The sequence below is a fragment of the Sparus aurata genome, chromosome 10 (assembly GCF_900880675.1).
Source record: "Sparus aurata chromosome 10, fSpaAur1.1, whole genome shotgun sequence".
Lineage (NCBI taxonomy): Eukaryota > Metazoa > Chordata > Actinopteri > Spariformes > Sparidae > Sparus > Sparus aurata.
The window spans coordinates 1,191,105-1,215,335 of NC_044196.1; the positions used below are offsets into that span (position 1 = coordinate 1,191,105).

The 24,231-nt window shown below is 42.1% G+C and overlaps 2 protein-coding genes across 3 annotated transcripts in view; one reads left to right on the plus strand and one right to left on the minus strand.

The window, feature by feature from the left end:
• The window catches only part of LOC115590038 (Fc receptor-like protein 5), a 435,016-nt gene that overhangs the window by 300,123 nt on the left and 110,662 nt on the right, over nt 1-24,231 (minus strand). The window lies entirely within an intron of this gene.
• LOC115589978 (gastrula zinc finger protein XlCGF57.1-like) lies at nt 2,050-23,758 on the plus strand. The gene is made up of 2 exons (XM_030431193.1): nt 2,050-2,503; nt 20,549-23,758. The coding sequence occupies exons 1-2, from the start codon at nt 2,311-2,313 to the stop codon at nt 22,072-22,074; spliced, it is 1,719 nt and encodes a 572-aa protein (XP_030287053.1). The 5' UTR covers nt 2,050-2,310; the 3' UTR covers nt 22,075-23,758.

Below are 24,231 nucleotides of genomic sequence, written 5' to 3' on the forward strand. Positions count from 1 at the left end.
TGTACTCCTCCTCCTGTCCCTCACTAATACACCCGACAACAGCTGAGTTGCAGAAAACTTCTGCAGGTGACACGACCTGGTGTTGTACTGAAAGTCAGTGGTGTATAAGGTGAACAGGAAAGGAGACAGTACAGTCCCCTGTGGAGCTCCTGTATCACTAACCACCACATCAGACAGAACACTGCCCATACGGACAAACTGTGGCCTGCCTGTCAGGTAGTCAGTAATCCGGGAGATCATTGTATCGTCTACACCCATCACCCGCAGCTTCTCCCCCAGAAGCAGAGACTTGGGGTGTTAAAAGCACTAGAGAAATCAAAGAATGTGATCCTCACAGTGCCTCCTCCACCATCCAGGTGCATATGGGCTTGTTGCAGCAGGTAGATGACAGCGTCATCAACTCCTAAATGGGGCTGACATGCAAATTGCAAAGGGTCCAGAAACGTCCTCACCTGTGGCCTCAGCTGGGCTAAGAGTAGTCTCTCCAGGACCTTCATCACATGAGATGTGAGAGCGACCAGTCTGTAGTCTGCCGGGTCGAATGGCCTCGACTTCTTGGTGACTGGAACCAGGCGGGACTTTTTCAACAGTGGCGGGACCTTCTCCTGACTCAGACTCAGGTTGTACAGATGTCCCAGTACAGGAGAAAGCTGGCTGGCACAGGTCTTCAGGATCCTGGGTGTGATGCCATCAGGGCCTGCAGCCTTTCGCTGATGTAGTCTTTCCAGCTGCTCTTTACCTGGCCTGTAGTCACTGTTGGGCGGGGGTTGATGCAGATGTCTTCAGTGGAGGAGAAGGAGAAGGAGGGGGAGCAGATGGGGAGACGCTGCACAGGAGAGTGCTGGGGGAAGGGTTGAGCCATTTGGGACAGTGTGGGTGTGTGGGGGGCTGGGGGTGTTGGAGGGGTGGCAGGAGGTGAGCTAAACCTGTTAAAGAACTGGTTGAACTGGTTAGCTCTGTCCAGGCTCCCTGATGTCTGCCTGTCTTTCCTCTTCATCCCCGTGATGTTCTTCATTCCCGTCCACACATCTCTCACACTGTTCTGTTGGAGTTTGGCCTCCAGCTTCCTCCTGTAGTTGTCCTTACATGTCCTCAGCATCTCTCTCGTGCTGCACTTTCCTCTGCTCCTCTCTGACTCCAGACCTGAAAGCCCTCTTCTCTTTGTTCAGAAGTGCCTTCAGGTCACTGGTGATCCAGGGCTTGATGTTGGAGAAGCAGTGCTGATCAATGTCCTCAAGACTGTGTTAAGTAGGAACATATTAGTCATTTTAGTGCTATATTACTGATAGAATATGAAGATTCCTGTCAGACAATCAGAGTTCATCACTGATGTTCTGGTTAACAACCACCAGAGGGCGACATGAGCACAGCAGGATTATTACCTCTGACAACGTTTCCACTGCTGGACCTCAGAACACTTCTGAGCTATTTGTACTTTACTTCTGTAAATATGTACTTTTTACTCCACTACATTTATTGAAAACACTGTTTTAGTCACTTTGCAGATTACATGCTGCCTCAGAGCTGAATCAGCACTTTTTAAAATTATTTTATTTGATGATCAATCAGGTTGAAAACAACTCTTGTATTCATACAAATAATCTGAAAAGTGCTGAATATGCTTTAGTTTATTTACTTGAGACTTGCCAATAAGTGTGTTTTTGTTAAAGACAGGAAGAGAGGCTTTAGGCTCAGCAAGCTTAATGATTTTATATAAACTGACGTCACTAATCTACATGGACGGAGTTTATGATGACAGAATTAATGTTGATGACGTACTGAATCGATATGTTGCTACACTGATACAGATAAGCCTACTGACGTCACATACTACCTCGACATAAGTGGCAAGATCAACATGTATGTCACATTTAAGAAATTAATGGTTTTAACATTACAATGTTGATTAATTAAATATGAATAAGCGACAAAATCGCGACAAAAGCGCTTCCACCGGAAGTGTGTGCATGATTTTATTTTGAAGTTGATTGTGTCTAAACGATTTTATTTTGAAGTTTCCTGCGCGTACTTCCCGGCCTAAGGCTTGAGGACCGGAAGCGACCCCACACTGGAGCTCTGCAGCCGGACTCTCCTGGACTCTCGTGGACTCTCCTGCCGCTCAGATCGCTTTTCTTGTGATTATTGATGATCGATTAGAGATGAGCCGTCCACGGTAGTGACGTAGTGACAGTCTGAATGAACGTGTGTGATGGACTTTGTGCTGTTTGCTCTCAGACTCATCTCCCGCCAGATACAAGTATACACACGTTAGCTTAGCATGCTAGCTGTAAACAGTGTGACTGTGTGAAAATGTCTAAAGTCCAGATTCTGAGATCGTTGGTGAAGCAGCGACTGACTGCGGCTGCTGAGGAGATATGTGCGCTGTTTGAAAGGACGATAGCAGAGTACGAGGAGGAACTGTGTCGGTCCACAGAGCAGAACCAGCGACACCGGAACCTACTGGACTCTGCTTTAACGCCTCAGCTTCGGTTACACAGAGCAGGTTCGTTCTCCTCCTTCTTCACTGTCGGCACCGACACAAATCTGCATCTTTGTTCAATAGCTTCCGGGTCATGTGACCCACTGACTCAGAACCAGAGCCGAACTGTGTCCAGATTCTGGTTGAGTGAGACACATCTCTTTGTATTGGACTTTAGTGCTTTTTCTACTTTCAATTAGGGTTGTCACCATACTAAAATTTTCAATTTGATACCGATACTCAGGAAAATGTTCGATACACTTCACCATTTTCGATACCACAAGGATAAAAAAAGACCCCAAAATTTAAAAGAAATATTTTGATTAACAAGAAAAATGCAAAAATAACCTCTGTTACAACATGTAACAATTAACAGAACCACACGTTAAATATTTATAATAAACAACAGTTTTGCAAAAAGAAACTGCAACTATGATAACAAGTTTCAGGTCTGAGGTAATGCAAAGTATTGGTATCGATACTTTTGAAAATGAGTAATGTATCTGGATACAATATTTTAGTATTGATACTTTTTTGAGTTTCAATCCTTTTGACAACCCTACTTTCAATTAACATTCTGTTGGGAAATCAGCATTTTTATGAATAGTTTAGATTAGATATAACTTTAGATATATTATAAGTGTAGATATAACTTTTGTATATTTGACGGGTTGTGTCTGTGGTGGGTCGATGGTGGTTCTGAGGTGGTTCTGTGGTGGATGTGTCCTCTTAGTGTCTGGGGTCCAGGAAGGACAGCACAGCCACACAGGACTTGCTCTCAGTCTGGTTCCTTTTTAATGTAACAAAGCCGGTACAAAGGTTCTCTTTACTGGTCCAAACATCAGCGACACACAGTTGTTATCCACAGTGTGACGCAACTGCAATCATTCAGATCTCCAGCTCGGGATGGTTTTCCTTTAGCTTTCAGAATAGACTAATATAAAAACACATTTCAATATTATTACAGTCTTTTTCTATATTCTTCAGTATAACACAAACATGTGATCGTATAGTGGTAATTATGTATGTCTCTGTCATCTGATTCTCACTGTATGAGCACTAGGGATGTAATGGTATGAAAATTTCACACCACGGTAACATTGACAAAAATGATCACGGTTATCAGTATGCCGCGGTATTTTTTAAAAAGTCTTCAAAATGCTGTAAAAACACTGATACGCTGATACATTGAAGTAATTTCACCAAGATTTATATTTAAATAGATTTATTATGTATTAAAAAAAAGCCCAAATCAAAAACCTTAACAAAACACTGCAAAATCAACATTAAATAAGTATAAAAGACTGTATCAAATCTGTGCAAAATAAACCTTAAATATGGTAGAATGAGATGTAGTGGCAGCAGCACTCGATTGGCCAGCAGACTGAATAGAATAGAACATGTCATTATTAATTATTACTGTCACTGTTACTTATTACTAAGTGCAAGTGCAACCAACAGATCACAAAACTCACAATTTAGGTCAGATCACTTTTGTGAGGAACAGGTTGGATAATTTTTTGGGTAAAAACAAAAAGGATTATTGCTGTTAAATGAATTATGAATACTCTATTTATGCTCTCATTTCTATCTAGACACTTGTTATATTCACCATTTTATATTATTCTTTACATATAGTCAGTTCTACAAATAATCCACAAGTGTTATATATTTCTGATATTACTTATATATTGTCTGTCTGTCTCTCTGTCTGCCTGCTCGTCTGTTGTCAGTGGACTCGGTCACTCTGATTGGTCAGATGGCTGCTGAGCCACAGGTAGACACTGCTTGGGTGAACGGAGCTGACAAGAAAGTCAGTCATCTCAGTCAGTGTGTGTTCACTAACTCAGTCCACCCAGTATGTGTTTGTTTCAAATCCTCCTCACTGCAGCTCTGCAGCAATGTTTGGGGAATTATTAGGTCGACTTTAAAAAGTTAAATCTACAGTTAATGAGCGGTTCAGATAACGTGCCAAATCACGGATCAACTTCGTTCAGTAATACCACTATCTGGTCAGTGTACATTAGTGACAACTGCAAATTACACAGAGAAAACTCGACATACACATACATCATGCACACGATCTTAAGATTAGCTTATCTTGCATTCGCTGAACAGTTGAGGGTGATAGTCGTAAAGTCAAAGTTAATAAATTGGATGTGTTGCCACCCCTTGCAACAACTTTCTTCTCACAGCTCCAGCAGACAGGGCTGCAATCTTCGACCAGCTGTTTTCTGAGCATTCAACCAAAATACGCCCAGACTTGAGACTTGGTTCCCCTTGAAGGCTGAAAAATGCCTTGAGGGCCGCTACTGTCACGTCCTTCCTCCGCCTTGTCTTCGTCACTACATAACAAGCACACGTTGCACGCTGCGCATGCTTATCTCACAAGTTTTCCACACCCGTGGTTACCGACCGTGGCGGTTATCATGGCAATTAAAACTTAAATGGTAACCTTCATCATCGGGAATTTTACCATGGTTAACCGTGACACCAGTAACTGTTACATCCCTAATGAGCACCTAAACAATGAGAGCTATTCTCTTTTACATCTCTCTATAAAAGCAAGGAATCTCTGTCTGTCTGTGTGTGTGTTCCTTAAATATCTCTGCGGATCAGGATCAGACTGACCTGAGACTTACCACATGACTGCTGCGTGGATTAAGGGTGTGCGACGTCAGATTTGTTTGGACTGCACTGAAACCGTTGATAAATTATTTCATGAATGCTTTACCAATTTCGCTAGCATTGTCAACCATAGCCACCATAGCCACAATCACTGCAGAGCTCAAGCCCACGACACACAAACAAGCGGATTTATACCTGCAGCAACGCAAGCTGGACCAAGATTTTGCCGGCGGTTCCATCCCGTTTTGTGAATCTAAACTGACTGTTGTGGATTAATGAGACTAAACGAGTCCGGATCGAGTCTGTTCCAATCTGAGGAGATCCGCATACACAAGGACAACAAACTGGAATCGGAATCTGTGGATGTTCATGTGTAGCTAGCTGCTAGCCCATCCACATGGCCCACCTCCCGAGTTTACGGACCGAGCGCACCGCCACGTCACAAAACCAGTTTTACGGTCAATAATGGCATGCATTTCCGTCATGTTTGCTTTGCGTCTGGTGCAGGAAGAAACGGTAAAAACGTGTTTTTGTCATGAAAGTGTCCGCAAGCAGCAAGTCTGGTTGCTTAGGAACAGGGAAAGTTGTGGGAGGGACGCCGGCGGTGATACAGACAGCAACAGAGATGGCGAGTTTTGAGAGTTGAAAGATTTGTGACATATAGCGTGTTTGGAGTGTATAGTTAGTATGTTATACAGTGTTTAGTATAGTGTGTGTGTTTAGTGAGTAGTGTAATCGTTTTTTTGTCTTTTAGTCAAAACAATGAGGAGACTGCTGAATGTGGAGCAGGCAGTGCAGCTCTTCATTGAAGCCTGAGCCTGAGGCATTGCCTGTATTTAAATGTAAATAGTTACATATAACTTTGTAAATTTTCAAAATGTATGCACAAATTTTGCAAACAACAATTTATATTTGCATTATAACTAATGCAATTGGTTTATTAAACATTTTGGGGTTTTCACAGTAAAAAATCTAAGCGGTTGATTAGTGATCAGAAGATCACTGGTTCGAATCCCAGCTCCCCAGGGTGGGACCAAGCTACATGTCGAAGCATCCTTGAGCAAGATACTGAACCCCAAAGTTGCATCTGCAGTGCAGTTGGCACCTTGTGTGGCAGCCACTGCCATCAGTAAGGGTCCCGCGATGAGCTGGCGACTCATCCAGGGTGTACCCTGGCCTTCGCCCATCGAGTAAACTGGATTTGGCCCCAGTAAGCCCTGCAACCCCTTAGGGGGGAAAAAAGCAGCAACATCCCGCAACCCTCACGGAAAGGCGGAAAGAAAACGGAACGGAACAGAACAGTAAAAAATCTTACTTTTTCCTTAATAGTGTGTCAAAATGAAAAAATAACTGTACAGTCACACATGTGAGGTTGTGCTGAAAATAATGACACCAAACAAGGCAAGGTAAATATTTATTAAGGTGAAATATAATGGCAAAATCAAAAATAGTCAAAAACAGCCAATTGTACCCTGGAATATCGGATTTCACAAGAAATCTAAATATCCCTGACATCCCACCTTCAAACACAGCCTCATTTGGCCATCCATGAAAAAGCTTCTTGATGTCCCTCTGTAAAGTGTGCTTGAGTGTCCTGAAAGGCGCTTCTTAAATAAAATGTATTGTTATTTTATTATTTTTATTATTATTATCATTAGGGCTGTAATCAACCAAAGAAATCCTTGGTCGACCAAAGCCGTGAAATTTCGACTAAAAAACGACAAATCAGGGCCCATGATTTACGAAAATATGCTATGTCAACTAGTGATATCAGCTCAAGAGCTGTTGAGGAATATTTGGACAATTGTTTTTTTTTTTTCATTTTATAGGCTAATAATTTAGAGACACGATCATTTTGCCCATGCGTGTCCTTGCACAGAGCGAGACTGAACATAAGAGCTCAGCTTCGTGGCTGCATTTAGCTAAAACTTTAACACTTAAACACAAAAGGCAAGTCCACTTTAAGAAAAATAATTGTTTATATACTTAAAGTGGACGGACAGCTTACCGTTTTTAGTTGATATGCCATGTTTGTAGTTGAGCTATGATATACAAACTGTTGCTTGCAAATAGTGTCCGACCGATAGGGATTTTTTGGCCCGATAACAATAGCCAATATTAGAGGGGGTGCAATCGCAAACAGTTGCTGCTAATAAAGTTAAAGACCGTGTAAAGCAGCAAAGAATTTGTGAATTGAGTTTGTCACACCATAGAAACATGTATCATTGGCCACTTAGCTAAATTTGAAAGATTAAAAAAATTGCAAAATCATGGAAAGTTAATGGTGTCAGTTAGAGGCTCTGGAATCGCGCCCATGCGGCGCGAAGGGGGTAAACTTCATGTTCAGTGTTTTCCCAGGTGTTCCTCTTGTCTATCTATACCTGCGAACAGTTTATAATCATATGGATGCTGTTATAATGTGTAGTGATTGAGATCCTGACCCACCAAACATCCTGGAAAGTGACAGAGTGAAGTTTTTCGCGCTAAATGACATAATTATATGGCAAATGTCCCTATTAAGCCCACCAAAATCTGCTTTTCAGACATTTTTAATATATACCGCCCCCATTAAAGTAAGAACATTTTAGTTAAAATGATAGTCTAATGTCTCATTTGAAGTGTCAATAATTCATTTATACCAATTTTATATGTTTTTATTGTTTAATTTTTACTGTTTAATTTGTCAAAATATGCTAAAAGTCTGTTTTGGGATTAATGGGTACTTAATGTAAAATAAAAGCCCACTTCATGATTTGTTGATAAATACATATATATTTTAAAAATCTTAACAATCCAAACTTATTCTATTAACAGATGTAATGTCTTAGCTCTCAGTAGCTATTTTCATTTTGTCTCCACTCCTTTCCTCTGGCCTGTAAATGGCATTTGAAATAGGCATGATCAGCCTTTTGCTGTGTTGTCAACACAGAAAAAGCTAAACTTACAACATGTCTTCTTTGGAATGTAGCCAAAAAACTATTCATTAACCAAATCAAAATTAGAATGGAAATTACTCTTCAATACCTCATCTTTCAATATGTGTTGTCATTTTGTCTGTATCTCTGTCCTACATTGTACTGTTGGCATTTACAATTGCCCAAAAATCTAGATTTCTGAAGACCTAATGACTGAAAGAAAGGCAGTTTCCTGGTTCAATACTAATATTTTAAGGATAATAAATGAGTCAATTTCATTATTTACAATTAAACAAATAACTTTAATTGATTTTTAAAGCATAAAAACAGCTTACATAGAAACAATTAAAACCATTGTGGGTTAACATTAAAGAGTAAGTTCTTGCCAGAACTGAGAGATTTGTCATTGTTCGCTCCCTGTAAAGGCGGCATGCTTCTGCCGTGTGTTTGCGTGAGCTGTACTTTCTTCGTGTTCTAGTCATGTCAAGTAAAGGGTTGAAAATTGGTAGGATAGAATGTAGGCCTATCCAGAATGAATTGACCTATGCAACATCACTGATATTTAGATTTGGGTATTTAATTATCTGAATTATGAAGCTGATTGATTAGGTGAGGTAAATATTAGGCAAGAAAATGGTTCAAAAGTCAAAAGGGAGAAAATTTCCATTGAAACATAGCTAAGTGGGCTTAAAGGGAACATCAGTGAATTTCTGGTTGAAAGTCAGAATATATTTTTTCTACACACATGACATTAAAAAACAACTACATGACATGAATCTATATATGCTCTACTAACATAACATGAAAAGTATCAATTGATCATGCATTTAAGTAATTAGCTGTACTTATTTACATCCACCCTAAATGGTGTGTTTTTTTTGCTAGTGTTTCCTTTAAGCCCACTTGGTAAAAATGTTAATTAAAGAATAAATAAAGATAAGTATACACATGTATTATCTATTTAACAGTTCAATAGGATATTCTGCCTACAAAAATGTAAACTACACATGCTTATCATGCTTAATGTCATTGCAATGAACAATACTCTGCAGTGACTGTGTTAGGGTTAGGGTTAGGGTTAGGCATGTGGGCTGTTGGCTAGCATGCCAAAACACATATTTTGACTACAAAAGAAAAAACATTTCTAATTCTAATAAAATTCTAACATATGTTTTATTTTAAGCACGAATCTCTTAAATTTCGATAACACATGAGTACTTGCCAAAAGCAGGAGTAGAAATATGGAAAAAAATATATTGGTTTTCAGGGCATCAAAATCACCTAAGTTTTTTTGTAACTTCTTCTGGGAGCAGCAGGCACATGTGCTTCAATAACTCAAGATCGCCAAATCTGATTGGCTTACAATCAAAAGTATAATTTATGTAACAAGCAGCTCCATTTGAAGAACCATGAACCAGCAAAAATGGTGATGTAGTTTTTTTTCAATTGACTCAGAAGTCACAAGTGCGCTTATATGGGACGAGGGCTTAATAGGTACACTTACCCAAATTATACATAATCACCATCAGTAAACAGGACTCTGTCTGACTCTGTCACTCGTGGGGACGGACGCTGTTTTCTGGGGGAAGTTCCCTGAATTCTCGGTCAGGACTGCTGACGGTCGCGGTTAAAGTCTTTGACGGTGACAAACGCTGTTTTCTGAGCAGAAATGTGAGGAAGAGTCGGGAGGACAGGCAGAGGACGGACAGCAGGACAAGCACTTCTCCACATACAGCTGTGGTTTTTGTTTTCCTCATATAAGTTGCCAAAGACAGTTACAGTTACTACTTTACTTTTGTTTAGTTGAGTGAAGGACCTGTGTAGTTATCAGTCAGCAGGACGGAGAGGGTCTGCTGCGGGGGCGGCGGTGACAGCAGCCACATTATGCTGGTGGCACTTGCTGTTGGCAGGAGGAGAGGACGCAAGCCGGGGACAGAGAGGGTCGGTTTGGCCCCAGTGACCAGCGTCAATGGTCTCTGCAGAAATCCAGACATTACCTGGTAATAGTTGTTGTAGCTATCAGGGGTACAGTGGACACTGCAGAGATGGGTGGTGGTGGTGATGTTTAACTCCCCACAGTAACGTTAGCTCCTCTTCACAAAATCGACCCACCGTGTCCTTACGTTGTCATCCGACGGAATATTAAATAAGCTAACAGCGCCGTCACCCTGCACACTGTGGCATCCAGGAAAGATGCATGAGCGATGTGAAGGAGACATGACTGGTTAGCTGACTGGTTGGCGGGTTAGCTAGCTGCAAATTATTGTAAGCAGTGCTATCCAAGACTAGAGAGCGAGTGGGAGAACCGCTGAAGCTGACGCGCTGAACGTATTTATACCACTTCCGCAGCAGGGCAGAGTTTATGCAAATCATGGCCGCATTACGTAATGTGGCCATGATTTGCATGATTTCTGACCCGCCCATTAAATCCTGAACACAGAAATGTTGAAAACAGTTTGTGAGCCTAGCTCCAAAATTAAATTCTAAATGGTCGAATGGCTTTTACATGTTTTAAGTTAACACATTTATGACCTGTTTAATGTGTTTAGAAGAAAATGGCTGATTTTGCTTTACACAGACTTTAAAGATTGTTCATTTCCAACAATGTTGGGCAATAACTTCATTCTGGTTTAACAATACATTGAGAAACGTGAAAGCATCAGTTTTATGACCTTCTTATGCCATTCATAAATCTGCTAAAATTATGAAAATGAGATTGTAGTTTATTAGTTATTCAGAACGTATTTGAACTTGGATGAGGGTAGAGACTAGTGGGATTGGAATGTCAGACCAAGGAACAACTACAGTCGTAAATAAAAGTTCAACATGTGAGGTGGAAGAACTAGGGCTGGGCGATAAAACGATAACGGTATCTAAATAGATATGTGATCAATATCAATAGAAAATACGTTCGATAGAACTTTCAATAATTTCATTGAACTCAGTCAGAAACAGCTGATCTGCGAGCGGCGAAATATAGTGTGAGGCCCAGCTGCTGGACGGGAGGTTTATGCACGCATCTCTGTTTACTTACGATCAAAACAAAACTTAATTTCAGACACAGACCGTAGAACTTCCATATCCCTACGCATTAGCGCAACGGCCCAGTGGCGCTAATGTGTAGCGTCTGGGCTGGAGCGGCTCTCTGCTCCTCAAAACTGAAGCTGCACTGAACGGCAATTACCGTAGGGAACAGACCGACTATAGATTATGTACTTTATATGACCCCACTTCAAAAGACCCGAACTATCCCATTAACGTATTGTCAAACAGCAATGTCAGCTTCTACACTATTTTGTCTTCAATTGTGATTCTGAAATCTTGAAAAATCTTCATTTTTTTTTTTTTAATCTCACCTGTAGTCACCATTCAAAGGGTTATTTTTCAAATTTAACTTATTTCAAATGGGTAAAAAAAACAAAATCAATAATTATCGATATCGACTGATATGAAACACTTATATCGTGATACATTTTTCAGCCATATCGCCCAGCAGGCACGTGCACACATAAGGCCCAAGGGGTGCTTGAGTCCTTGCCCTTTTTACCTCCTAATATAAAGTGCCCTTTTTATGTGTTTTTTAAATGAATAAATAAATTCCTGTTGTGCAAAGGGATGTCCAAAAAAAAAGGCGGTATAAAAACACCACTGTTATCTACCGTACGTATTTTGTACGTAATATGGTGTTGTGAGTGTGTTGAGCCTAAAGCTGCTTCTCTGTCCACTGCAGCTCCACTCTCTCTCTCTCTACAAACGGTCGCTACTTCCAAATTAAAAGTCCCCCGCCAAGAACCCAGTTCTAAACTCCAATGGGGTGCAATGTAAAGCTCTTATTTTGAAGACAAAGAGAGAGAGAGAGAAGCTGTGGCCTCATGGAGAACTCCAATACGCACGTAGATAAGACGTGACAGTGGAGCGACTTGAACCTTTGTGAGTTATAATCCCATTAACATAACTTCCTTGTGGGGGCTAACAAGTCACCTTTCACTTGTTCAACTGCTTAAATATGAGTCATATTTCAGAAGAGTGTGCATTTGTCCTTGTTAAGCTAACTGCTTGTTAATGAGAGTTAATAATCTGACAGCTGTCTGTGTCGGCTGTTTATCTGCCACAAATCTTAAACTCCTTCCAAATATTGAGATTGCTGTGACTTTGCTGTTGTAAACATTGTTGTTCCTACTAACAGTCACAGTAGTCATTTCTTGGTTTTGTCACATGTTTAGATGTGTAGCCTGTATTTCTAGTGTGCACTTGCCCTCCAATAAATAGCCTCATAATAAATCAGTGTTGTATTGCTTTTTCAGAATAACAGCTGAATTGCATGTCTTCCAAACCTCAGTATTATGATGATGTGAATAAACTCATGTTGACACAAATGACATGGCAATTGCATATCACTCACAGCTACACAGGATACACAGCTAAGAAGTCAGATTTCTATAAGTACTTTGTTTTTTGATTTTACATTAATTAATCCACATATTGTGTTATTCAGTCCCTCCAGAAAAACTTGATTATACGATCACATAATTCAATGCATAATCAGCCAAAGTCTGCATATTTATGTGGGGGCCGCATTTTTTCAAATACGCCGATTTCCACGCAAAATATGCAGGGCTTGCATGATTTCATAATCCCCGCATTTTCGTTGCAAAAAAGTCACATATATCTCAGCAGAAAGTTGAAAAATTTTGTGTTTGCTTCACACAAGAGCAGCCATTTTCCCCTGTTGCCATGGGAACGTTATGAAGTGACGTAATTACGCAACGTGAACATCATCAGAAAGCTGGGGTACTCTGCTTGTCATTTTCATCCGTTCAGATGTGTAGTCACCAATAGACACAAAGTAATCACTCTCATTCAGATAAGATTTAAACCACTTTAGTGTTGTACCAGAGAGTCCAACCCAGTTTGCCAGTCGATCCAGTAGTATATCATGGTCGACTGTGTCAAACGCAGCACTGAGATCCAGTAATACTAAGACTGAGATTTTTCCGCTGTCTGTGTTTGAATGAATGTTGTTGAGGACCTTAACAAGAGCCCTCTCAATGCTGTGATGTGGTCGAAATCCTGTAGGAAAACACCAAAACAGCCATTTATTATTAAGTAATTGTTCAGCTGTTGAAAGACAGCTTTTTCAATTATTTTACTTAAAATTGGGAGGTTTGAAATGGGCCTATTGTTATTCATTACTGATGTGTCTAGAGTTCTCTTCTTCAGGAGTGGTTTAATGACTGCAGTCTTAATGGCTTGGGGGAAGACACCTGAGAGAAGAGACGTGTTAACAATCTGTAGCAGGTCTGGAATCATACAGTCTGAAACTTTTTTGAAGAACCCTGCTGGTAAAATATCCAGGCTGCAGGAGGAAGACTTCAAATGCTGTATAATGTCTTGCAGGTTTTTGTCATTAATTGGATCAAATTGTGTCAGGGTATTAGAGTTGGGTTTAGGTGGACAAAATGACAGCACACCTCCAGTACCTGGTAGAGTGGCACTGACCGCTTGTCCAATGTTCTGAATTTTGGCAGTGAAGAATGATGCAAATTCATTACAAGCCCTGGTAGACAGATGTCCAGATGCTACTGGCACAGGAGGGTTTGTTAGCCTGTCGACAGTAGCAAACAAGGCACGAGCATTATTTTTGTTCTTGGTGATAATGTCTGAGAAGAAGGACTGCCTTGACTTTTTTAATTCTAAATTGAAAATGTAAAGTCTCTCTTTATAAATGTCAAAATGAACCTTGAGATTTGTTTTTCGCCACTTGCTCTCAGCTTTTCAACATTCACTTTTTTTCCATCTTGACAAGCGGGGCATTTCTCCAAGGAGATTTTTTCTTACCAGAGACCACCTTCACTTTACTGGGTGCAGTGGCATTCACAACATTTGGAATTTTGGAATTGAAATGAAGTACAAGGTCATTGACAGAGAACCTAGAGAGGGGTGGTGGGGAAGAGAAAGCATCAATGAATATGTCACCAGTGTTTTCAGTGATGTATCGCTTTGAGACAACCTGAGTTTGAACATTTGTGTGCACTGATATATCACTCTTAAAGAAAATACAGTAATGGTCAGAGAGAGCAACATCAGATACCAGAAACTTAGAAATGTTCAGACCCTTTGAGATAACTAAGTCCAGGATGTAGCCCCTGTTGTGTGTGGGCTGTGTCACATGGTTAGTGAGTCCAAAGTTATCAAGAACACAGCACAGTTATTTAGTCCATCTGTCCTCAGGCTTGTCGACATGGATGATAAAGTCAACAACAATTAAAGGCCCCCACACACCGCCCAGACGTCCAACTGCCTTTTCCAACCACTCTCCGACCACTCCGTTGCCTCTTGTCTGACCCGTTCGGCAGAAAAGTTGCATTGAACACACTGCTTCGACGTGCTGACTACGCCACAGTAGCGTGTACTTTCTGCGCTTGCGCGAGATGCAATAAGCGGGTGGCGCTTGTGTTGTGAGTTGTAAACGAGAACCTTATGCATGCAACTCTTTTTACTTTGATCAAAACGAAACTTAACTATTTCCGATAAGAAACAGCTGCATACTAAACATGCAGCGAGGCATTACCAAACTTACACAAATTAATTCGTCCTGAACAGACGTAACAACTAGTCTGGTGCCACTACTGCAAAACATGAAAACGGGGAATGACGGAACGGAGTGCATAGAAAAACAAAGCGCACACAGTATTCCGTCCCTCCCACACACCGCGGTGATTCGCTAGCACACCGCCAATCAGAACGGCCATTCAGCTGGCACACAACCAATCGGAGGATCCAATGGCTCAGACGTCCGACGGCCCTCCTCCTCAGACTTCGCATGCTCAGTCGGATCCGACAACGTCCGCGCGGCTCCGAAAGCTTCCGACAGAGCCGAACACACCAAACATATATGTTCCCGACCTCTTCCGAGTCTCTCCAAACGCTTCAGACGTCCAACGGTTGGGCTGGTGTGTTCCTGCCTTAACACACAATCAAAGTCAGTGCAGATAAGAGACAGTAACTCAACAAGGTCATCAAAGAAATACGTGCAGTATTTAGGTGGCCTGTAGATGTTTAGAATTATAGCTCGAGAAGATGAGTTTACCTGAAGAGCAACATATTGAAAAGAAGTAAAACTTCCATAAAATATCTGCTTGCATTTGAGTAACTCATTAAAAAGAATACTAACACCTCCTCCTTATTTATGCATTCCAGTATTACTTATGAAAGAGAAATTTGGAGGACTTGATTCAATGTGAACAGCTGCACTGTTATCCTGGTCTAACCAAGTTCCAGTTAAAAACATAAAAGTAAGATTGTGTTTGATGATAAATTCATGTGTTAAAAAAGATTTTCCTGCCAGAGATCTGATGTTTAATAGAGCTACAGTTACAGTATCAAAACCAACTGTGCACTTTTTTGCGACAGTTAGTGGCTGATGAGGAATGGGAGATAAATTTAATGGATTGGCACATTTAGTCCCGCATTTCCTGTTTCTCAACAAATTCACAATTTTTCTATTACCTGTAAGCACAGGAATTGAGGAGGCTGCCTGAACTCCAAGGGGCCCTGGCTTTTCTCGGGGGAAAACAGTAGTGATATCAACTTCGTAGCCCGGACCAGGCACATATCAGTAAGCGTTAATTGTACTGTCAGCATGGACAGGATGTGCTTCGCTGTTTTCAGACTGTAGAGGCCGAAGATTATTCAGAGGGGGTGGAGGGGCATGATGACGTTTTGCGTGGCAGATTTGGGCGGGGTGTGAGTCTGAGTCCAACATTGACCAGCTTTTTCATCTCATCCGAAAAATCGAGGAGGGGGGAAGAGGGGGAGAGGCTGAGGCTGGCTGGAGAGGGGGGAGAGTTGGTTGGGGTTGGTGGAGAGTTGGATGTTCAGCAACAATGTCCAGATTTTTTTCTGAGATGTAGGAGACCATATCGTTAGTAAAACAGAGTACTTTGGTGTTCTTCTTGCTGCAAAAGCTGTTTACCTCCTTCACAGCAACATCACCCACAATCAGTGTTTGTGGTCCATTCATTAGCTCTTTCTGTGGTCTTTTTTTCCTCTTTGGTACGGGAGTTGAGGAGGCACTCTTTTCAGAGGAAAAGTGCAGGCCAACCAGTTGCATCACACATCTCAGGACGATGGGCTCTGCCTGTTACTCGTTCTCCCAAAAATGATTTATCTTTAGGCTTTGCTCCAAGAGTATTCCAGCAGGGAAATGTGTTCCTGGGCTTTTTATCCAGTCCCCTGAACTCCTGTTTTGTCGAGTCATTGTCGGGGCTAATTAGCCATGTGTTAGCAGGCTCTCGCTGCTGTTTTGATTCCATGGGAGAGTAGTTTCGTTCCCAGATAGTCCATTCACTTCCACATTTACTTCTATCCGGTGGATCTTGGTTTCCAGCTCAGCAATTTTCTGAAGGATGTTCTGAAGGTTCAGGTTAACAAGAGGCATTTTGGTGCTAGTTAGCTTTAGCTGCTAATAGGCTTTAGCTGCTAATAGGCTTGTGCTACTTTGAAGCCCTCGTTCTGAAAGTACTGAGTTTGGAAGAAACATTTTTAAAAAAGTGAAATAAGGCAGCAGCAGTCAGTTAATTGCTGTCCCAGTGGTTTGTAAATATCCAGGAGTTGCTGCCTGTAATCTTTCAGTGATAAGAGAGGCAAGCAGAAGCGAGAGCAAGCAGAAAAACGTCTGCACCCAAGCAGATACAGGAAGCATTCGATCATGTAACTAAACATTTTGTCCAAAGACAATGAGAAAGAAAATACACATTTGAAATGACGTCTGGAAAGAGCCCTTTGGTCTCCAGACCTAAATGGTCATTCCTGTCTGTCTCCGGCACCCTGCAGATACACATTTGCGTAACACCAGTTGGTCTCAGGATGTCTGGACCTAGATCACTATGTTAAAGTGTGCCCCCACACCTCCCCCCCACCCTGCTGTTCACACTCTCCAAAGAGCAGACGCCCTCCTTTCAGTGTGGACGGTCGGCCAAAACGATGCAATACATGTGTGTTTTTGCAAAAGAGCGTTGCCGTTTGGACGGGGCCTAAGATGCTACTGTAGGGCCCTATAAAATCTGTTTTATTTTTTCCCAAATTCCGTTTTATTTTTTGTGAATCCCGATTTACTCTTATTATACTACCAAAAACAGTGTGTTTTTAATGTAAATGACTAAAATGTACACCAATTAAATAGAAATTACCTTAAATTAATTGAGGTGACAAACTTATTTCCTCAATACTGTACCGTACAGTAAAGTGCATCAAAAACATTTTGACTTCATCATGTCTTCATACAGTAACGTTAGTATGTGTTGTGTTTTTATGGGTTTCATTAAATAAAAACATGGTCAGCTCTCAGGCAGATCCAGAGAAGCCTCCCAGCCCAGGCAGAGTCAGCTAAGAGGGCTGTGGCTAACGGGGCCAGCTAGCTAACAGCAGCTACTGTTAGCAGCAGTTAACAGTCACTCTGGTGATATGCCGATAATATGAATCGGACAGGTGGCTAACTCTAACGCATTAACGTTACACCTTTAATTATGATTTCTCAGGTCGGCTTCTTTGCAAAACAACAGTGCACCTGACACATCAAAGTCGTTCGGGAACTGTTAATGTCGAGTCTCTCAGTTTTTTCGCAGGCGAAGACGGAGCGGTGGGCAGCCGCTTCGCCATGCTTACATTTTTGTTTACATTACAGCTTTGACGGGGGAACTCAGTCTGTGGGGAGGGGGGGGCGGCAACTTGTTGTGCCACCCAGATTTGGTTCCCCCCGTGCAGTTTCCCCCAGACAAACGTTCCTCTTCCACATGAGAACACATATTCTTTGGATAAAACACATTACCGCAGCAAACTGCTCAACAGGACTTGAATGATTTCTTCAACAGTGGCAAGACAGATCTATTGTTTTTAACACACCTGTTAAGAAGCTGCCACTCAGTGGAGACAGATGGACAGATGCTACGCAGCTAAGAACTGGGCACCTGTTCGCTTCAGGTAGCGCTGGAAGCTGCAGACTCTGGCTGGGTGCCACGCGTTCACGGTTATTTCTATTCACGTTGCGCAAGTAGACACGATTAAGAGTTGACAACCCTGCAGTCAAAGAAGTACGAGTATGGCAGCGCAAATATTTAATAGGGCTGTAATGACACACGTATCGAAACCGAAATCGCGACACTCAGATGCACGAACTTGTCTCGCGGTGTGAAAGGGCAGAATAGTGACACAAGTTCCTGTCCAGATCCAGCCCTATGAGTAACAACAATAAGTAGCCCCATAAAGGTCCCATATTATACTGGTTTTTATCAATTTCACACAGCTGTCAGAGGTCCAACAACTCTGTATTCAATATGAATTGCCCCAAACATATCCATGGTCCTGAACTCCAGCAGTCTAAAAGTCGCTCTGCTGAGCTCTGTTCACAGCACTCTGTTTGTGTGCCTGCGCCTACTTGGGGAGCCTTGCCTGCTACGTCACTCACAGGGAGGGGAATCCCCTTATGCTAACGGTAGCATGCGCTGATGTTTACGGTGGATGTAACACTATGGCTCGCAGAGATTTTTTTCGTTCAACCAAACCAGTTTGACCCAGAATCAGACCCAGAAGCAGAGGCTCTGGAAGAAGTAGACTCTGCGGCTGCAGCAGGACTTTTCAGAATGGTTTGTTTGGCTGGATAATGTTAGTTTGTTTGTATGTGATGTTACAGCTACTGCCATGTAGCTAATGGCTAACAGCTAGCAAAAGCTGTGTTCGTCTCCAAACTGTTATACACTGTTCGCATCGTCTCTGTCTCCAGTCTGCACATGTTTCCAGACTTTTTACCTTGACAACCAAGCTCCATCGTAATATTAACATTAAACTCGCTTCAAACGCCATTGCACAGCGGACCAAAGTGGAGCTAACTAGTTAGCCAGTTTCCAGCTTACTTCATCATACTCGTAGGCAACTGTAAATACTATCAAACCGCGGCGACACTTATCGCTGATGCAGTTGCTGGGTCCAGTATGGTTGAGACTGATCCTTTTAGGAGGGTCAGTTTCGAGGCAAAGACAGCTTTTTACTGACACTCGTCACTAAAGCAGTCCGACGCGTAGTGGTTAGCATACACACACAAGCTAGCACGAACCGCAGCAGGCACATTGACAATAACAATGAAACACAACCACAGTCTCTTCTGTTGTTCTATAGCTGGGACAGAATATAGGCACTGTTGATTTATACACCAACAACAGGGCAATTGTGTGTCGAGCTCTGATATCTCCTATCACCGCGCAGAGGAGGTTGGCCTGTGATAATGACTCCTTTCGAAAGGAGCAGAATCTGAACCGCCTGTAGGAGCGCTGTGTTACCAGTGGGTGGGCTGCAGAGACCATGCAGGAATTATTTGTTTTCCTCATTCAGGGAGTTGGCAGTTGTACATTTTTGTCTGACTTAAAGAGACATGACCGCGGTCCCTCCGCCCTCCGGCTAGACGCGAGGGGGTAACACGTTGACGACGACCCCCCTCCCTCCCCAGAGGAGAGTGCTACTCGCGGGCGCACGGTGCAGCGGCCAGGGTGAGACCGGCTGCGCTGAGAGTTTACTGTCTCCGATAGAGCGATGCCTCAGACATCGGCTACCCGCCTCTGCAGCTCCGACCCTCCGACCCTCGAGTGAGGTCGCGGGCGAGGCGCTTCCAGCTGATGGAGGCGGGGACCGAGAGGTCCAGGGAGGGACAGCGGGGGTCGCTTGCCCGAATTGATTCAGAGGATTTTATAAATCGATATTGAATTGAATAGCTGCTGTTAGCTAGTTAGCCACAGCCTGACTCTGCCTGTGCTGGGAGCTCAGATGACAGGGGAAGGGTTGGTGTTTTCACTACTAGCTGGTATGCTAAGTTGACATAACATCACAAGTATAATTTCTCATTTTGTTGGTCATCTCTGCTATTTTTTTAATATTTACAACTTAAATTTCCAGAACAATTTACGGATGCAAACATTTACTGGATCCGCCTGAGCTGACTATGTTATTATGCAATGAAACCCAAATGAAACCAGTAAAAACACAAAATATTCTACTGTATTGTAATGTTTTTGATGCACTTTAATGTGCTGTACGGCACAGTATTGAGGAAATGTGTGTGTTACCTCAATAACTTTAAGATAATTTATATTTAATTTGTGGACATTTTAGGCATTTACATTAAAAACTTTTTTTGGGGGGGTAGTATAAAAAGAGTAAAAGATTAAGAAAAAAACAGGATTCCCAAAAATTAAAATGGAAAAAAATGGAATTCACAAAAATCAAAACGGAAAAAACGGAATTTGGGGAAAAAATAACAGATTTTATAGGGCTCTAGCTTTTGATTTATTTTTTAGAATGAAATATCCAAACCATATTACATTTTCACACTGAATTCATCAAGGTTTGTCATTTGTCATGATGTTCAGTGGAACAATGTGGGGTTACCTGTCTGCTCCAGTATTTGTCTAAATATCAACTTGATTTGAACTTTTTCTGGCGGCGTAACATTCGTCTTTTTGTCTCTTGTGTCCTGCAGATGTCCAGCAGCTGTTGTTTGGTCAGAAAAAGGTTTCTCTCGAGCAGCAGGAGTGGAGCTCCAGTCTGGACCAGCAGGACCCAGATCCCCCACACATTAAAGATGAACAGGAGAAACTGTGGATTAAGCAGGAGGAAGCTGATATCACTGAGTTCACAATCACTCTTATTCCTGTGAAGCATGAAGATGATGATGAAGAGAAACCTCAGTCCTCACAGCTTCATCAAAGACAAACTGAACAGATGGAAACAGAAGCTGATGGACAGGACTGTAGTGGACCAGAACCAGCCAGGAACTCAGTTCCTGATAGACATCGACAATCAGGGACTGAAGACACGACAGATCACTCTCCTGAACCTCAAGCTAAAGACTCTCCTGAACCTCACGCTGAAGACAATGATGATGTCTGGAGTGAGACCAAAGAACCTCAGTCAAGTTTAAACTCTCATAAAAACATTGAAGTCGCTGTAAGTGGTGTAGGATATGGTGCTGACAAGGAACAGCTTACTACCTCTGACTGTGGTGAAAGATCTAGAAAAAACTCAAAACTGAGGATTTTTAAGAGGATTCAGACAGGTCAGAAACCATTTAGTTGTTGTGAATGTGATAAAAGATTCAACTACCAGCACGTTCTTACCAGACACAGAAGGATTCACACAGGAGAGAAACCATTTATTTGTCAGAAATGTGGTAAAAGATTCAACCAACAGCACGATCTTATCAGACACACAAAGGTTCACACAGGAGAGAAACCTTACAGTTGTGGTGAATGTGGTCAAAGATTCATCCGAAAGTACAATCTTACCACACACACAAAGATTCACACAGGAGAGAAACCATTTAGTTGTGGTGAAAGTGATCAAAAATTCATCAGAAAGTACGATCTTACCACACACACAAAGATTCACACAGGAGAGAAACCATTTAGTTGTGGTGAATGTGGTAAAAGATTCATCCGAAAGTACGATCTTACCACACACACAAAGATTCACACAGGAGAGAAACCATTTAGTTGTTGTGAATGTGGTAAAAGATTCAGCCAACAGCAACATCTTACCAGACACAGAAGGATTCACGCAGGAGAGAAACCATTTATTTGTCAGGAATGTGGTAAAAGGTTCAGCCAACAGCACGATCTTACCAGACACACAAAGATTCACACAGGAGAGAAACCTCATAGTTGTGGTGAATGTGGTCAAAGATTCATCCAAAAGCACAGTCTTATCACACACAGAAAGATTCACACAGGAGAGAAACCATTCAGTTGTGGTGAATGTGGTCAAAGATTCATCCGAAAGCACAGTCTTACCATACACACAAAGATTCACACAGGAGAGAAACCATTTAGTTGTGGTGAATGTGGTAAAAGATTCATCCGAAAGTGTGATCTTACCACACATACAAAGATTCACACAGGAGAGAAACCATTTAGTTGTCCAGAATGTGGTAAAAGATTCATCCGAAAGCAACATCTCATCACACACACAAAGATTCACACAGGACAGAAACCATTTAGTTGTCCTTAATGTGATAAAGGGTTCAGTTAACAGCAAGATCTTATTAGACACACAAGGATTCACACAGGAGAGAAACCGTTCAGTTGTGGTGAATGTGGTAAAAGATTCATCCGAACAAACATCTTATCTGACACACAAAGATTCACACAGGACAGAAACCATTTACTTGTCCTTAATGTGGTGAACGATTCAGCCAACAGCAACATCTTATCAGCCACACAAAGATTCACACAGGACAGAACCCGTTCAGTTACGATGAATGTGGTTAAAGATTCCGCCTACAGCAACATGTTATCACACACATCAGGATTCACACAGGAGAAAAAACATGTCCTTGCTCTGAATGTGGTAAATGATTAAATAATAAGTGTTAAAAAATAAAGTGTTGGGCCTCATGCCACATGGCTCAGGCCTGTAATTAAAATCAAAAGCCTAACTACTAGGGCCTTATCAACTGGAGAAATTTATGAACAACGAAACTGAGCCAACACCCAAAAGGTCTCAAAAGGTGTAATTCAAGGTATGACCCACCCACAAAGCTTTCACCTATTCCCAATTGGTTTAAAGTGGCAAAGGGCCATAAAAACTCCTCCAGGATGACCATGACATCACTCAGAGTTTAAAGGTCAGGAGACCCCTCTGCATGTCGCATTGCCAGGGTAACGTGATGCTGTGAAGAGACTCCGGTTTTATTCAGCAGTTACCGTGAGGGTGTGGTTTGATCAACGCTTTTCACTTTGCTTGACCTCAGCTTCAGTTCCCTCCTCCCTGGACTAGACAGAGACTTTTTTTGTTTTACTTGCGTTTTTGGTTTTGATATGCTTTATTATCATTTTGGATCCATAGAGGAACGCTGCACAACCCAGTCGTTCCTCACCACCTGCAGAAGAAAGAAATTATCATCAGGAGGAAACGGAACCACCGAGGTCCGGTCGTTCCATCTGATTGGTCCCACTGTTTGATAGCAGCCTGCCTTCATGAGCTGTTAGGACACTACAGCTGATCCCACTCACAATCAAAACGAGTTGGAGTTTCGAGTCAGACACACACTAGTCACAATGAGCGACCCAAGTAAGAGTCTTCTGTTTGGGCAGAAACAGATAGTATATAGCGTGTTTTTGTTGTGCCTATGTTGTGAAGGGACCGATGGTTGACTGTACTGTGTGCTAACTGTTTTATTACGCTCACTAGGAGCTCTTTCATGCTGATGTACTCAGTGGATAGCTTGTGTAGTTTTGCCGCCGTGTGTGATCTCAGTACGTCGTATTCCGGCTCGATCAGTGGACGATGAACAAACCTCAATTCGCTTGCCGGCCGCTGGTTGAGGGAGACGGTGTACCACGTAGTTGTTGTGTTGTTCTTTGTTGTCTGCTAAGCACTCGCTTAGCTTCTTTCCTTTTACTAACACACACATCCGCACACACACACACTTACATTCTAGTGGTGGGAAAAATAATTGATTCTTAGATGAATCACGATTCAGACATGGATGATTCTGAATCGATTCACAAATGTCAAAAATCTATTTTCCACATGTTAATTGACAATGTAGTGTTGACGAAACGCAAAAGGCGGAACTTGGAAGTGCAGCGCCCGGACAGTTGACGGCGTGCACACAACAAATAACATGGGATGTCTCGTGAATGTCTGTACTCACAAACAACTCATGGGTGGAACGTCTGAGGCATTTGTTCACGCCGAGCGGCTCGAGCGCTGCGTGGAGATGGCTGTTGGCTGTTAGCTGTGGCGTTGAGGGCGCAGCGTCCAGGTTAACTTGCAACACCTGTAACTAACTATCGGGTATTTCTGTCATTCCGCCGTGCGTTCAAATGGTTACTTAAAGCCGTCGTTCCCAGCCGCATACATCGTTATTAAGCTGAATCCAAGTTGATGTGAAAACTGTACACTGTCAAACAGCCCGCACAGTATGTTGAAATCCAGCCCGAACTCAGCGTGAGGTCAGTCAGCTGTGGCAAAGTGTGAGACGTCCAGATCAACCTGTGATACAAACACCTTAATCGACCGTCGACCAGCTGCAGCTGTATTAATGTACCACATGTATGCTGCTACAGGAACACTTTTCTTTTCCTTTTGGTTCCTTGCAAAGCTGGATGTTTGCTAGCAAATGTAACCTTCCAGTTGACTTGCCACATTTCTTTCATTTGT